Source organism: Oreochromis niloticus, linkage group LG3 (genome assembly GCF_001858045.2).
Source record: "Oreochromis niloticus isolate F11D_XX linkage group LG3, O_niloticus_UMD_NMBU, whole genome shotgun sequence".
Lineage (NCBI taxonomy): Eukaryota > Metazoa > Chordata > Actinopteri > Cichliformes > Cichlidae > Oreochromis > Oreochromis niloticus.
Window position 1 is genome coordinate 79,425,829 of NC_031967.2, and position 15,800 is coordinate 79,441,628.

A 15,800-nucleotide genomic window follows, 5' to 3' on the forward strand; every position below is an offset into this window, starting at 1 on the left:
TAATTGTTAGATAAGTGACATGAGATGGTTAAAGCAAAGAAAAGAGGAATATGTTGCTGGTCTGCTAAGTTAAAACCAAAGATAATATAAATCCAGTATTATTATTATTAATTCTTATCATTATATAACAAAGGGGCAGTCTGCTTCTCCCTAGGAGTTGGCCGTCCGACTGGGGTCTGGAATGTGGGGCCTCCCTGCTGCTGCGGAGTCGGGGCGGTCTGCTTCTCCCCACCGCAGGGAAAAGGGTAACACCACCTGGGTCTGGGCGCAGTTTCCCCCCTCCAGGGGCAAGGGTACCTAGACCCGGGGCTTAGAGTACGCTTGGGGAGTGTGATTGTGTGTACAGCGTCTCTTCATGTCTGTCTCCACGTTGGGTGAGTGTTGAGTAATTGTATATGAGAGCATGAGGGTGGGAATAGATGTTTGTATCTGTGTGTGCCTGTTTGTCTGTGTCTATATGTCAGGTTGGGTATCAGATGCCACCTCTCTGGGGACATCTCAGGCCCTCCAAGGTTTGGAGGCCCATCTCCCCCCACCACTTCCCCTGCCGGTGGCAGACGCCCTCAGACATCGGTGCGTTGGTGGTTCTTTGTGTCCGGGGGTGGGCGCCCAGGTACCCACCGGCTCACTCCTTGGCGGCTGCTTATCGGGGCATGGAGCCTGGGGCTCGCTCGGGCCACTTCGGGGATGGGGTGCCCTTGGCCTCTCGGCCCGGGGCTCGGTCACTCAGGCACAGCTGGCTGCCGGCGGAGCTCACGGGCACGTCACTGCAGCCCCCCCCGGCTTCTGCTCCGCGGCTGCTGAGTGACCCCTCATCTGGGACTCTCCTCAGCTCTTCTGGGATAGTGGCACGGCTGCCCCTCTGTTGGTCTTCCTTGGTCTCTTGTGTTCTGGGGGCCTCTGGATGTCTGGAGTTTCGATCTCCTCCATACCTGCTTCATGCCCTGGAGGTCGGGGCAGTGGCCCCCCACACCCTCTAGCAGATCATTACATGAAGGAACCTTTTAAAAAGAAGCGCGTTCATGCTCACAGGTGCACACACAGGTGATCACACACAAACTACACCCTTTTTGGCTCCTACCTCAAAGCACACACTGCGCTGTCGATCTCACGTGCTGCACAATAATGTTTAATATTTAGTATTTACTGTCATATTCCCATATATCATTGTGATCTTGTTTATTACTCTCGTTTTCTTCTGCTTGCTTTCTTTTTTCTTTCTCAACAGGTGATCCAGGTGATCGATATATGTATTTTTTGTCTGCTTATTCTGTTGGTTTTTGTTTTTTGCCCTTTTTCCCCGTCCCTCTTCTCAGGTTTTTTTTTTTTTTTTTTTTTTTTCCCCCCTCTTTCTTTCTCCCCCTTCTTTCCACCAGTCAAGTCTGTCCCGTATTCAGCAAGTGAAAATAAAATAAACAATAAAAGGTGAATCAAATGGACCATTACGGCAAGGGTGGGATGGTCCATTTGGTAAAGTAAATCCGTTGGGCATCTTTCTTCGCCTTTAGACAATAATTCTGATGGCAAAAGAACCAAACGGGACAGGTTAAAAAAAAAAAAAAAAAAAAAAAAAAAAAAAAAAAACACACACAAACTACACCCTTTTTGGCTCCTACCTCAAAGCACACTGTGCGCTGTCGATCTTACGTGCTGCACAATAGTGTTTAATATTTAGTATTCACTGTTATATTCCCATAGATCAGTGGTTCCCAAACTTTTTTTGCTTGTCCCCCCTTTGTTTTACATGAAAAATGTTCGCGCCCCCCGCGCGCATGCGCACAAACACATCCTCCAACCACACACAACCCCTATTTTGCTCCATTGCGGTTTATTTCACACCTCAAACATTTAGTAAACAATTAAGCAAATACAAGTAATCTGCAATAAATTACAGGTAGTAATAAAATAAACTACTAACTCCCTACGTCCACACCTATACGGGTATTTTTGAAAACACAGGTGTTTCGTTCACACGTAAACAGCGTTTCGAATCACCAAAAACGGAGATTGTTTTAAAACTCCTTTTTTGCGTTTCTGTGTGGACGAGGAATACAGAGTTCGTCACGCAACGTCAAAGGTATGTGCCTTTTTTCACGTCATGCCGCGTTATTGTTTACATGAGATGAATTGCAGAATTGCAGATAGAGACAAAATACTGTTACTGTCATGGCCCTGGGTCGGTGACCCAGTGTTTTTGGTTCTGTACTTTTACTTTTGATGGTTTTGTATTATGACTGTTGTTTTGGGTTTCCTAGGGTTTAGTGGTGTTCCCTCTGTTTGGTGTCTTCCCTGCTTGTGCATCCCCTTAGTGTAGTTGGTCTCTGTGTTTGGTCCCCATCTCTGAGTCTGTGTCATCACGTGTATGTGTTTCCTGTTTTACTTTGAAGGTCTCTGTCTTATGTCAGCGTCTTCTGTTTACATTTCCCCTGCCCCGTCAGCTGTTATGTCTCCCAGGTGTGTTTCCCTCCTGTTTCCCATCCCCTGATTACTGGTGTGTATTTATAGTGGGTGTGTCCTAATTCAGGGGAAGGATGCTTAAAATGCCATATTTGGAGGCAATGAGGTCACAGAGACGCGACAAGGACTGTCCGAATTCAAAGAGCACTCAAATGTGGCGACAAACGTGTCCTACTCCTCCGCGAATTTGCGGGTTAGTCGTGTCCGAATTCAGGGGAAGGATGCGCCAGTGCCACATCTGGAGGCAATGACGTCACGGCGACGCGACGAAGGGTGTCCGAATTAAAAGAGCACTCAAAATGTGGCAACAAATGTGTCCTACTTTGCCCTGAATTCTAAGGATGGTCCGATGTATCCTCTGTGTCCTACTATATCCCAGGATTCATTGCGGGCCACCTGCCGCATAAATTCCGAACCAGTAGAATGATTTTTGAGCGGAACAATGGCGGGCGAACCAGGCGTGACAGTGGGAGAGGAATCCACATTCAAATGTAAGTACTTGAAAACTGGTGTTACAAAAGTTAAACCCCCGTAGCGGTTTTGTTGGTAGTCCCTGGGCATATGCCTGTTCTTAGCTTATAATCCATAGAATCCCCATGATAGATTGCACGTGAACTAGTATGGTGGCCCCAGCAGTCTGTCATGCATTGCCACTCACATACAGCTACGTTATATCTTGCTAATTAATCGTTTTGTGATACGTTGCAGGGAACAAAGAGCAAACAACACTCCTCATCCGATTACGAGGGGAAAACGACCACCTCTTCACTGGGGTGAAGAATTCTGCCACTGTGGCATGGAGGTACAGGAACAAATCAATCCACACCCATATATGAGTTTAGTTTCATTAACCCTCATGCTGCACAGAACCTATGATGTCCAGACAGTATTCCTCTGGCGTTCTGCTGTGCAAACGTTCAGATGTGGGGATCAACATAGTTGCCAAAGTTTCTGTCTGCTCTCATTTTTCGGGTGTGATCAGGACTATACTGGAGAAGATGGGCTTGCAGGGGACAGTCACCCCCTCGCAGGCAAGGAAAAAGTGGGATATCCTCAAGACAAAATACAAAGTATGTTGTCCTCAAGCAGATAAGTCATGAGGACACAAGTCAGTAAATGGACACCTACTAAGAATTGTTGTGGTGTTATCATGTGTTAACTGTCGTGTTTTTATTCCCCCTGCCTTTAGGAGTGCAAGTATCCAGGGTCAGGAGAGGGTGTAAGTGGTAAGCCCACTGCTGCCACCTGGCCCTGGTTTGCCCTCATGGACGAGGTAATAGGACAGAGGCCGTCCATCAGGCCCCCTGTCCTACTGTCCACGCTCCGTGAGGACACTCCAGGGCCAAGTTCAGCAGTGGGTGACCGAAACGGAGCAGAGTCTGACACTGATGAGGGGGAAAGTCAGCCGACCACATCAGCAAGGAAGAGGAAACGGGATCGGGATGACGAGCTGCTCCACCTCATCAGGGAGGGCATGCAGCAACAAAGGGAGGCGGAGGAGAGAAGGGCGCAGGAGAGCAGGGAGCGAATGGACAGACTCTTCTCAATCCTGGAACGTCTGATCCCAAAATGAGTGCTGTGCCCCTCTAATTTCCTTTGACAGTTTTGTGACATTTGTGTTGAGATGATTCCCCAGGCACCAGACGCCTTCTATTTCCTGCATTGCAGACACTTTCCTTTAAATTATTTTTTTACATTGTGCCCTTTGTGTTGGAAGTTACGAGTCTTATTTTTGCAATAAATGGAATCAAACAGTAATGGTAACTGAATCCATTTTATCAACAGTTATTGTGCAACAGGTACATGATGCCAAGTCATAATAAGTAATGGACATTCACAGAGTACAAATCAGGAACAACAACAAAAAAACAAAACAAATGTGCAATGCATAAGCAGCATTTGAAGACTACAAACTTTGCAGCTATGTACATGTGTTCACACAAGATTAAACTGAGTCACCTGTTCCCAGACCATTACATTCACAACCCCAATACATGCCAGGAAGTCCCTGGCAGTGTTGCTGGATCTGCTGAAGACAGAACTGACATGGATGGGGTGCTGCACCTGTGACCCTCGGTCTGTCTCGTCTAGTCAGCGAGTGGAGGATCACACAGGGTGGTCTGCAAAGGGGGCTTAGGGATGCGTCCTCCCAGTGTCCACTGCAACGTCCATCCACAAGTTTGCAGTGCTGGCTCTATCGACGGCTGCAGCATCACTAAGATGTCAGAGATATGCAGACAGGAGTGCCATGAAGTGCCATATGCCACCAGAGAAAAGGTTCCTAGACAAATTTGCACTTGCCTGTTAACAGTAGTCGTGGTCTGGTGGTACCTCCTCCAGGGCTGACACCTCAGATGACAGTTGGTCCCGCCAAAGAGCACCACTGACTGCCTCCAACCCAGCCTCCCCCTCCCCATCCTCCGCACCATCGTCCTCAGGCTCATCCACTGGGGCCACGATGTCACCGGCACTGAGGCAGATGTTGTGGAGGATGGCACAGGCTGTCACAACCTGTAGTGGTTACAACACACACGTGTGTGTGTGTAAATACATATACACACACACACACATACATACATACATACATACATACATACATACACATATATATATATATATATATATATATATATATATGTGTGTGTGTGTGTGTGTGTATATATATGTATATGTATATATACACATATGTATACATATATATATATATATATATATACACATATACACATGTATATATATGTACACACACGTGTGTGTGTAAATATGTATGTATGTGTATATATATATATATATATATATATATATACACACATGTTTACACACACACACACTTATATATGTGTGTAATACACACACACCATTTGCGCACAAACATTAGATGTTGCAATATTCACATGTCATTGGATGGTCACTTACGTGGGGTACAAAGGTGTGGTGCACCTCCAGCGCTTGCAGGAAGATGGCCCTGAACCTCGTTTTCATCATTCCTAACGCACGCTCTATGATGGAGCGTGCCCTGGAATGGTGGCTGTTGAAGCGCTGGGCTCCTACACCTCGGACTGGCCTCTTGTAGGGTGTGATGAGGGGGAGTGGACATTGGAGGCATGGGTAACCCCCATCTGCGAGGATGAAATGTCCTGGAGGAGGGTAGACTGACTGTCTGTACAGTGGGCTGTGGCTGAGCACCCTGGCATCGTGCACCGAACCAGGCCAGCCCACGTAGGTGTCGATGAAGCAGCCCCGATGGTCACAGACTGCCTGCAGGATGATAGAAGGAAACAGTTTCCTGTTTCTGTAGCACTGACCATCAGGGCCGCTTGGACACTTGATGCGGATGTGGCAGCCGTCGATTGCACCCACCGCTTTCAGGAAGGCTCTGTGACGTGCCAGCCCTGCAAACCCACGGGACACTGCCTCCAGGTCCTCTGGTGTCTTTGGGAGGTGGATGACCTGGTGGCGAATGGCCACCACTTCTTCAGTGACACGGTGGACAATGGTGTGGACAGTGGAACGAGGCATCCCAAACACTCTTGACACCACCCTGTAGGATGCTCCACTTGCCAACCAGAATGTGAATACCAGGATCTCAATTGTGGCACCCCAACCATGGCGCCGATCCTGGTCCAGGAGATTTAGCAACACTGCCAAGGACTCCCTGCTTAGCCGAAAATCGGGCCTCGTGTCCTCCTGGTTGTAGAAACGGTCCAGGACGGGAACACTCAGGTTGATCCTGCAGTATATGGTTCTACTCTGCTTGGATGAAAGGTGGAGAACGACATGAACAGTTATGGTGGCAGCGTATGGTTTCATTTATTTTGAGGGATCCAAGCATTATTCTGATTATTATGGTTATGTGACATGTACTACTGCACTGTGACAATACTTATGCTTTCATGCATATACAGTTCATCTGTGTAACTCAGCATGTTTCTGTATTCTAGGGTACCCTGTTTTCAGCTTTGTGGCATTTTTACTGCCCTTCCAGGTACACACATGAGTTACGGGATCCAATTCATGATTGTGAATGCATACTGCATGTTGTCATATCAGCTTCAAGGACATTTATTTTATCTATTTCTTCATGGTGACTGTGTACGCATGACTGGCTAGTATTCAGTTATTGACATTAGCAAATGGACTTAACAGTTGATTCTGTTCATTTGGACGTCGCGTTTTCAGTGGGGGACACGTTTTGGTCACTCATCCAAATGACTTCTTCAGTCTCAGCTGACTGCTGGTTTCCCTGGCTGGGATGGCTGAGTGCTTCCTAAAGGTGTGTAGTTTAGGGTAGCTTATTTTACCTGGATGTGACTGGCTCTGATGAGCCTGAGGTACCACACATGCCGGCGACGTTGGTGCTGGTTTTGTAGCTCCTCTTGGATTAGAACAGTGCACATGGCACGGAGCAACATTATCCGATCCATTTTTCCCGTTCTCGCACGTGCCGTTTGCGTTTGGCATAAACGTTGAGTTGTGGGCAGACTCGAACGACGGCAGGTTGTCCGCAGCCGTTTGGATGTTGTGACTCATTGTTTGTTCAATAAAGTTTCTATGGAGAAAAAAAGGGGGCTGTCCACAGCCGCTCATTTCCTGACTACCCGTCCGTCTAAGGACACTACCTTGTGACGTAGGTAGGTAGGTAGTGTCCTTATGAGCATCCTTCCCCTGAATTCGGACACAGCCAGTGTGTGTTCACCCGTCCTCGTTGCTGGTTTGTCTGTGTTGTTCCCCTCGGTCTCCCTGCGTCTCTCCGTCCGTCTCTCTGTGTATTTCCCCGGACCTCCCTGCATCTTCATTCTGGTTCGTTTTGTTAGTTTGCCCAGTTTAGGTTTTCCAGTTTCATGCTCACCCGTCACTTCTGTTTGTATCTACTTCTGTTCAATAAATATTCACCTGCACCAGAGCTGCCGCATTTTGGGTCCTATCTTCAATACCACACGTCTGCCACACCGGACGAGACAGTTACTGTTAATCTGACTATCTTCAGGTTTTACACGCTTACATATTCACACACAGTTACTGTCCTTCTATTTAGAAAGGCAGAGGTGTCACGGTGTAATTATTTTACGTGTTGTTGTTTTTTTCCTGTGTAATAATATTCAACATTGCTGTCAATACATTTTTCCAAAAATGCCTCTATGTGCAAAATGGGTTTAAAAACATAAACAGCTGTGGGATACTGTTTGTCCGTGATTTGAACTGGGGGACAAATCGTGGCAGGATCAGCCTGATATTATTTGTATCCCACTGTAACTCTACTGTATAAAGAGCTAACATCTCCAAAATGTCAGGAGTAGTTAGTTATTACAACAAGTGTTTGTGAACTAAAAATCAAGAATGTGGGATACTGTTTGCCCTTGATTTGAAGAGCCCAGTGCGTGCTCCCGATGCAGGGAAAACTAATTATGCAGGGGAGACCTACCTTGGCACTTGTGCAGGTGAAATCAAAGGGAAGATATGCTTCACCATATTTTCTAGTCTTTGGCTTAGAATGAAGTTGGTTTGGAAACATATTCAGCTATGCTTCATCTCCTGCTTTGCATATGTGTGGGCGCCCCATGCTAGCAGTGTCCAAGCGTTTTGGGTTTTTCCCCCCCTTTCATACCACGCCCCCCCTGCAATGGCTCTGTGCCCCCCCCCTAGGGGGCAGGCCCCACACTTTGGGAAGGTCTGGCTTACGCTATAATTCAGCACAGCAAGGGAGGGGGCTAGTGAGTCCTGAGAGGTTCGCTTACGCTACGATTCAGCACAGCAAGGCAGGGGTGAGTAAGTCAAATGAGTTTTTGAGAACAGCTTCTTTTACCTGTCACTACGATGGTCTGTTTATGTTTTGATTGAGAGACTCTTTTTGGGCAGCTGAAGAGGAGAAGTCTATCTTATGGCCAACCTCTGGCTGTAGCTTGGTTATATTTCCCAGCAAAACCCAGTATGCAGGTTCATCTGTAACAGTCCTTGTGCCACAGATCCTCACTGTTGCTTCTACTTTAAACAGAAGAGCAGCGACATGGGTGCAGGTATGCACGACTCCGGCCATACAGGTGCAGTGGGCGGCTTCAACCTTACCTGTGGTGCTCACAATGGCTGCAATGCTGGTTCATTCAGTCTTTGAGAGTGCAGTACCTGAAATGCACACAGACAAAGTTAATTTAAAGACAGGAACTTTAATGAGCCAAGACTGACACAAATGTGTTTTATCTACTTTCAAATCCATTTATAATAAATGTAAGAAATAAAGTGTTTAGAATGTTAGCACATACATGTAATTTTTTATCTTTTTATGTATCCATCTATAGATCGTTGCATGTTATATTCTAAATCTGCCTGTTTTTTTGTTTTTTTTATAAACCTATCAGCAAAAAATGAACCTAAAGTATGTAATGCCAGGATGTAATCACTTTCAAGATGGAGAAAGCATAAAGTTCGACTTTAAGTGACAATTATGGACACCTAATATGATAAGGGGGTTCTGCAGGTCATTAATCAATGTATAAAACTAAAACAGAATGTATTTTTAGTGACACAGGACACAAACAAGGAAGCAAGATGTGTAATTAGGATTATTTATAATAAATATGAATTAATTAGTGCAATTTCTTTAACCATAAAGAATAACTAAATCCTTCAGGACAATGTCACATCAGTGCTCTGAACTCACTATGTTATCCCTCTAACAGAGCCTCCACATGTTCTCACTGTAATTCCCCCCCCCCATGAATTAATTTATGCTTGCACTAATCTGAATGTTCGGTATAAATCAAATGCATTTTATTCACAGTACTCAAGCTGACTTACCTTTGTTTGGATGATGGCGTACTCATAACGTGGAGGCTTAAAAATAGCCAAATCTTGTACCCAGTCCTTGGTGAATTGGATGTGCGCCTCCAGATTTTTATAATTGCGAAATTGGTGCGCCGTGTATGTGCTGACTCCACAGACAAGGTACGAGAATATATCATGGTAAGTAAATAGAGGCTGGTCTTCAGGGTTTCTACTCCACTGCCGTTATTTCATATGGGTCCACATTTCCAATGCACACTATTTTTTGCAAGTACCGTCTATTTGCATCTGGATACAATCTGTCTCTATACCATCCCTTTTCTTTTGAGCTGCTTTTCAGAATGGTCCATAGCAATCTTCCTTCCACCACAGTGTTTGTTTTGATTCATGGCCTGCCAATATGGTGCTGCGCTCCCACAATGCATTGCGGCATTACGTCAACTCCAGGACAGTATGTGCATGCGCATTGCCATGGTGATTTTAAAAATAAAGATAAAATGAAAAGTAATTAATAAAAAGTAAATATTTAAAAATTCCCACGAATGTGGAATAAACGTGCAAAAATTCTGTTTATTAGTTGTTGCTGAGTCTTTCCTTTTTTTTCTTTTTTTTTTTTGAAAAATGACCGACGTCTCTGAGGCGCGAATTCCAACCAATGACTGTAGAAAACAAGGACGACGCGTAGAAAAAATATCCCACTTGTGGAGGCTGCCATCTTGCATTTTTGGCGCCAGAGTCTGCGCAGTAGTGACTTGAGGTGGAGCGACTGCGTCAAGCTCCCGCCCACACACTGAACATGACTGCAAAAACGACCCCTACACTTTTTATGTAGCCCAGCTGCTCCATTTTTTTACTGATGGGTTTACGGCGACTGACGACTCGTTAAATTAAGTACAACCACGTCACTCTAATGAAAAAGACACACAGCTTATCATCTTATAGATCTACAACATCTAAAATGACTCTGTTGTTAATTCGTTTGCTAGATTAGCCACTAGCATATGCAATGTGTTGGGGGCTTGTTGCTAGCTAGTTAGCGATGTTACACACCTGTTACTCTAATAGTCTGTGTTATTGAATGATTCAGGACTCCTTAGGTTTTGTTATACATTTTTAGACAGCGATAAGATCAGCTGCAACCTCCACAGAGGCCCAGAGTTACTGTTAATATCAAAAATGTAATGCTGTCCTTTGAGATTTTAACATTTAAGGCTGTGAGTGTCATGGATCTAAAACGGTTTAAATCTTCAGAACCGTCTACAGTCAGGTAACATGGAGACTTTAGTGTAATTTGTTCTTTTCATTTAATAATAGTCCATATCATATCAACAGCTACATTCACCCTGGGGAGAAACTAGTGAGGCAGACCATGGGGACTAAGCTGGGTTTCTGGGTCCAGAGGTTTGGAGAAACTTCTTTCCTTTTTTCAATCACAGCTGTCCACTGCCAGAAGTTCCGTTGACCCACTGAGAGAGGCATCATTTAAGAAACACCAGGAAGACTGAAGCTCATGGCATTGATCAAGCAGGACTCATCATCTTCACCAGCGGCTATATGATAACCCGACGGGCGGGGCTGAGATAGATTTTGGTCACCCGACCGAAGATATCGCTAGCTCCGGGACGTCGGGCTAGCGATTTTGCGAACCCTGAGTTCAGGAGGTTAACTCAACCAAGTAGTCTACTTTCATGTACTGTTTAGAATACCAGAATAGGGAGGATGGTGTAGGTTTAAGTTTATTAGATTGATACATATATACCAACAAGACAGTGTACATCACTGTGACAACAGCGTTTGTTTTCATTCAAAGGCTTTATGGTTTTTCCTATAATACCTGGTGGGCTGGTCTCTAGTCAAAATGCCCGGGCTAGTGGTGTGCGATACTGCATATTTTGGTATCGATCCGATACCAATTAAATACGGGCCAGTATCGCCGATACCAATACCGATACTTTTCAATAAATAAGGTGGATGCGTAATTGAATTGCTAAATCGCAATTAATTTTCATGACCTTAAGTGTTTTTTGTGATGTTTCCCTTTTTATTATAAAATAGTTAAAACCCAGGACATAATTAAGAGAAATAATTTATTTATAATTAAATTAAAAATGCTTTATTATTGTGGCGGGTGGTGGTCTGCCATGCTGCTGCAGGTGAGATGGACTCACCTTCACGGCATCTACAATCATACCTGGCCGGCTCAAAACCTGTGCGCTGCTTGTTCTTTTGTTGTTTTTGGTGTTGATGTGTACAGCTGGCAGCGGGAGAGCTGCAGCCGTTGAAAGTACTGTCACAGCACCCGTGTGATTACTGTAAGGGTGGACAGCGCGCGGCTCGGGGTGAGCCGGAGGCTGGCACGCCAGTGGGACCTGCCAAGCTGGAGACGGAGGTCAAGGTGCGCGGGGGTCATGCCAAGCCTGAGGGCGCTGTGCTGTCCGCTTTGGCCACCTCCAACTGAGGCTGGCACGCTGCACGGCTGTCTGCCCAGCTGCCTGTGAACCACGGCTCACCTCCATGCCTGATGTTTCCACGCCGCTGCTTGTCACAGCAGCGGCTGCTCCGGGGCTTCCGCTGGAGGCGCGGGCGACCGCCAGAGTGGACACTTCCCCGTTGCTGGGCCGGGGCATGGGGCGCCGATGGTCTGGGCCGATTCCCTCCCCTGCTCGTGGAGTGAGGAGGATGAGTCCCCGGCCTGAAGCGGGCGATGGGGGTATGTGGCGGGGCGTGATCTGCGATGCCGCTGCAGGTTTGGTGGTGGTGATGTGTACGGCTGGCAGCAGGAGAGCTGCAGCCGTTGAATGTACTGTTACAGCAACCGTGTGATTATTATAAGAATAAATGATGCTGTGAAGCATGAAAATGCCATCAGGTCTGGCGATCTTTTTTTTTTTTTTTTTTTTGAAAATCCTAAATGCACGCAAACCAGTAAACAAATTAAAACAAATACTGTTGATAAACTAATTCAAAAATTACAATTAAACTTCTCAACAACAAAAACAACTGGTAAAAATATGATTAATATGTAAACAACTTAAAAAACCTCAAAGTGTCTAAGTCACTTCACGTGACAGCACAACACCGAAACAAGAGTGGGGGAGAGGGAGCAAAGTGTGCCTGCTTTTCGCTGACACAGGAGCGGTGAGTCCAGCAACCTGGCTGTTTCGTCTTTGCCGAAAGCACAGTGTTGTAAATGAGCAGAACTCAAAGTAAAGAATCAATCTCACCAGGCTAGAATCGATCCGATACCGACTTGGTATCGATACTATCGATATTTGGATCGATCCGCCCACCACTAGCCCGGTCCAGCCCGGGCTGGATCGGTATTGGAACAGGTCACCCAGATTAAATTACTTGGTGTTACCATAAACCACCACCTTTCATGGTCTCAGCACATCAATTCTGTTATTAAGAAAACGGGACAGGGCATAGCTATAGCTAGGAAATGCTCCTTTTATATTACTTCTTCAGTTATGAAAGATGTCATTAATGCACTAGTATTATCTCATCTAGAGTACTTTCTGTCATTTGGTCAGCAGCTAATAAGACAGATTTGAACAGACTTCAGTTAGTCCAGAATAAGGTGGCCAGATTAGTGTTAAGGTGTTCATACTATACAAATATGCATGATAAACTTTCTTGGTTTTCTGTACAAGCTAAATTATACTATGGCTTACTTATATTTTTAAAGAAAGCAATACTGTTAAACACACCATACTTTTTTCCCGCTCAGTTGCAGTATCCAGATGAAATACATAATCATACTACACGATTTTTAACAAATCGCAATTTAGTAACTCCACGAGTTAAAAGCAACTTTTTGAAAAAGTCTATTATATTAAAGCATCTTTTCAGTGGAATAAATTGCCTTATGCAATTAGAGAACTGTCTTCTCTTCATAATTTTAAAAATCACCTAAAAGCCTATTTAGGCAGCTTTTAATTATTGTAAATATTGTAAGAGGGCAATGTCATTTGTAATGGAAATTTGTGTATTTTGTCTTAGTGTTATTGATATTTATACGCTCATATTTTCACAATTGTAAAACCTTACTGTGCATGTAAGAGCCAAATTATGTGGATATTTTGCTTCAACTTTATTGTGTAATATTTTATTTGATTGTATTTGATGGTTTGAGCCCCAGGAAGACTAGCAACCTGTCACGGCTCGGGGCAGCGGCCGTGTGAGGTGAGGAAGGAGGACTCAAATGCAGCACTTAAGATGTGAGGGTGATTTATTAAGAATACTAAACATAAGGTGGGGATGGCAAAACAGAACCAAGGATGAACTAAACTGGGAGAAACTAAACCAAAGAGTAGCAAACCTGAAACACGAGAGGAGAACTGCAGGGAGAGCACATAGAGGAGACAGAGTAATGCAGAGTATGCAGGGTAACACGGAGGATGAACACAGACGACGCGACGAGGAGCACAGGCAGACATGCAGTATAAATACACACACCAGGTAATTAGGAAATGGCAGACAGGAGGGGACACAGCTGGAACTGATGGACATAACGAGACACAAACCTACAAAGTAAAACAGGAAACTCACAGACTGTTTTACACAACTAACTGGGGACACAAACAGAACACAGAGGAGAGACACAGGTAGGAATGAAAGAAACACACAACTCACACCCTAAGAACAAATACAAAATCAGAATAAACTAGAAAAAGGATAATAATAAACTTAAAAGCGCTGGGTCACCAACCCAGGACCATGACAGTACCCCCCCCCCCCCCCCTCAAGGGCTGGCACCCGCCAGCCCCAAAACACAAATGAACCACCAAGCCCGGGTGGGCGGTGGGAGGCCCAGGACGGAGGATCCGGACCAACACTGTGTGTTTGTGAACACACAGGGGAGCAGAGTCCGAAACATAGTTCAGGTGGCCGGCCTGGGGCCTGATAGCACAGAAGGCCAGGACGGGACAGTTCAGAAGGCCGGCCATGAAGAAGGCCATGTCGGCACGCAAACAGTTCAGGAGGCCGTCCCCAAAGAAGGCGGAGGCGGCCACAGAAGTCCGGAGGCCGGCCACGCGGAAGGCAGTGGTGGCGCGCAAATAGTTCAGGAGGGCATCCACGACGGCGATGACGACCAGCCAGCGGCCTAGAAAACGGCCAGTGAAGATGAGGCACCAGATGTGGACCGGATGGCGGCGTGCCAGCAGTGGAACCAGGCAAGGGTGAGGAGAAGGATGAGGCAGAAACTACTGCTGAAGCCAAACCAGGCGGGGCTGGAGCTGATGCAGGGGCTGGGCCAGGCGAAGCAGGACTGGGCGGCAGCGTGGCAACTGCGGAAGCCAATGATGCAGACGCTGCAGGCGTGGATGAGGCTGATGCAGACGCTGCAGGCGTGGATGAGGCTGATGCAGACACGGAGGCTGGACCAGGCGAGAATGTCGCTGAAGGCGGCGGCGGCGGCTTGAGAGCCGGAGACGTAGGCGCTGCAGGCAATGGTGATAGCTGGATGGGCTCCTCGGTCCCCCCAGCGAAAGCAGCAGGCTGAAGCGGTTCCCGAGACCCCTCAGCGGAAGCTGCTGATGGCGAAGGCTGGATGGGCTCCTCGGTCTCCCCAGCGAAAACAGGCTCAAAACCAGTAGGCATGGAAGCCCCTGGCATACACAGAACAAAACCAGCAGGCTCGTGGGCCTCTGGCACACATGAAACAAAACCAGTAGGCACGTGGGCCTCTGGCACACACGTGGAGGGCTGTAGCTGCACAGAGCCCTGACCCTGCTCAGGCAGTGACAGCCGGGTGCAGTCCACAGCTGGCAACTTGGCCTCCAGGGGTCCAGAGTTAGCTGAGGGTTGTAACCCAGCCTCTGGGGAAGCCCTGGAGCAAGTAACAGTCTCTAATGTTGACAGCTTTAGAGGAACAGGTCCATTTTGAAACAGTTTGTCTCCCTGCTCAGAAACAGCGGTGGAAAAACAGTCCTTTAAGGGGTGCATGGGCATAGCTTCCTGTAGAGGGGCGAGTGAAGATCGTGACTGAGCCATGGACTGACATGTGGGTTGTAGTGATGCTAGTGGTGATGGTAGCTGAGTGGCTGGCAGAACAGGTAATTGTGCTCCTAGGGAGGCTAACGGTTGAGCTACAGAATGGGAAGCAAATGGCTGAACACAAAACTGAGCTGGAGAGTGGCAATAAAGTCCAGGCTCGGATGGAGCGGCAGAGACAGTCTTTAGGTTTAACAGAAGGTTTATAGACACCCACTTGGGAAGGGTCTGTTACCACAAAGGTAGGTAATCTACACAGACTGTCTCTCATCCCACTCTGAATAGCCCCAGAAAACAAAGTCCCGGAATCTGGGGAAGCCAAAGTATCCCGCTCACTCACCGCATCTGGCTGCTCGAAAGTGAATGCAGACGGGGGATGAAGTCCTAAATCCAAAAGAAGAAATTCCTGCTCCCACGGATATAGCGAGCCCAGAAGCCATGGGAGACCGGTCACCAGACGCTGTAGCTGTCTCTCTATAGCGCGTTGGGACTTGTCATCCGGGTTTTCCAGCCACAGGTCGATGAGTTCTTGTGTGGCATCGATGAGATTCTCCCGTAGCTCCTTAGAC

At 46.6% G+C, this 15,800-nt stretch overlaps 3 protein-coding genes across 3 annotated transcripts in view; 2 read left to right on the plus strand and 1 right to left on the minus strand.

Moving 5' to 3' along the window:
• Nucleotides 1–15,800, plus strand: part of LOC109194390 (nuclear factor 7, brain-like) — a 78,470-nt gene that overhangs the window by 21,221 nt on the left and 41,449 nt on the right. The window lies entirely within an intron of this gene.
• LOC109196807 (uncharacterized) lies at nucleotides 2,818–4,054 on the plus strand. Its single transcript, XM_025905375.1, has 4 exons — nucleotides 2,818–2,948; nucleotides 3,166–3,259; nucleotides 3,440–3,527; nucleotides 3,647–4,054. Exons 1-4 carry the CDS (start codon nucleotides 2,900–2,902, stop codon nucleotides 4,028–4,030), a joined length of 615 nt encoding a protein of 204 aa, XP_025761160.1. The 5' UTR covers nucleotides 2,818–2,899; the 3' UTR covers nucleotides 4,031–4,054.
• LOC106096528 (putative nuclease HARBI1) lies at nucleotides 4,728–7,142 on the minus strand. The gene is made up of 3 exons (XM_019351242.2): nucleotides 6,759–7,142; nucleotides 5,374–6,207; nucleotides 4,728–4,968 (listed from the first exon to the last, which is right to left on the minus strand). Exons 1-3 carry the CDS (start codon nucleotides 6,879–6,881, stop codon nucleotides 4,762–4,764), a joined length of 1,164 nt encoding a protein of 387 aa, XP_019206787.1. The 5' UTR covers nucleotides 6,882–7,142; the 3' UTR covers nucleotides 4,728–4,761.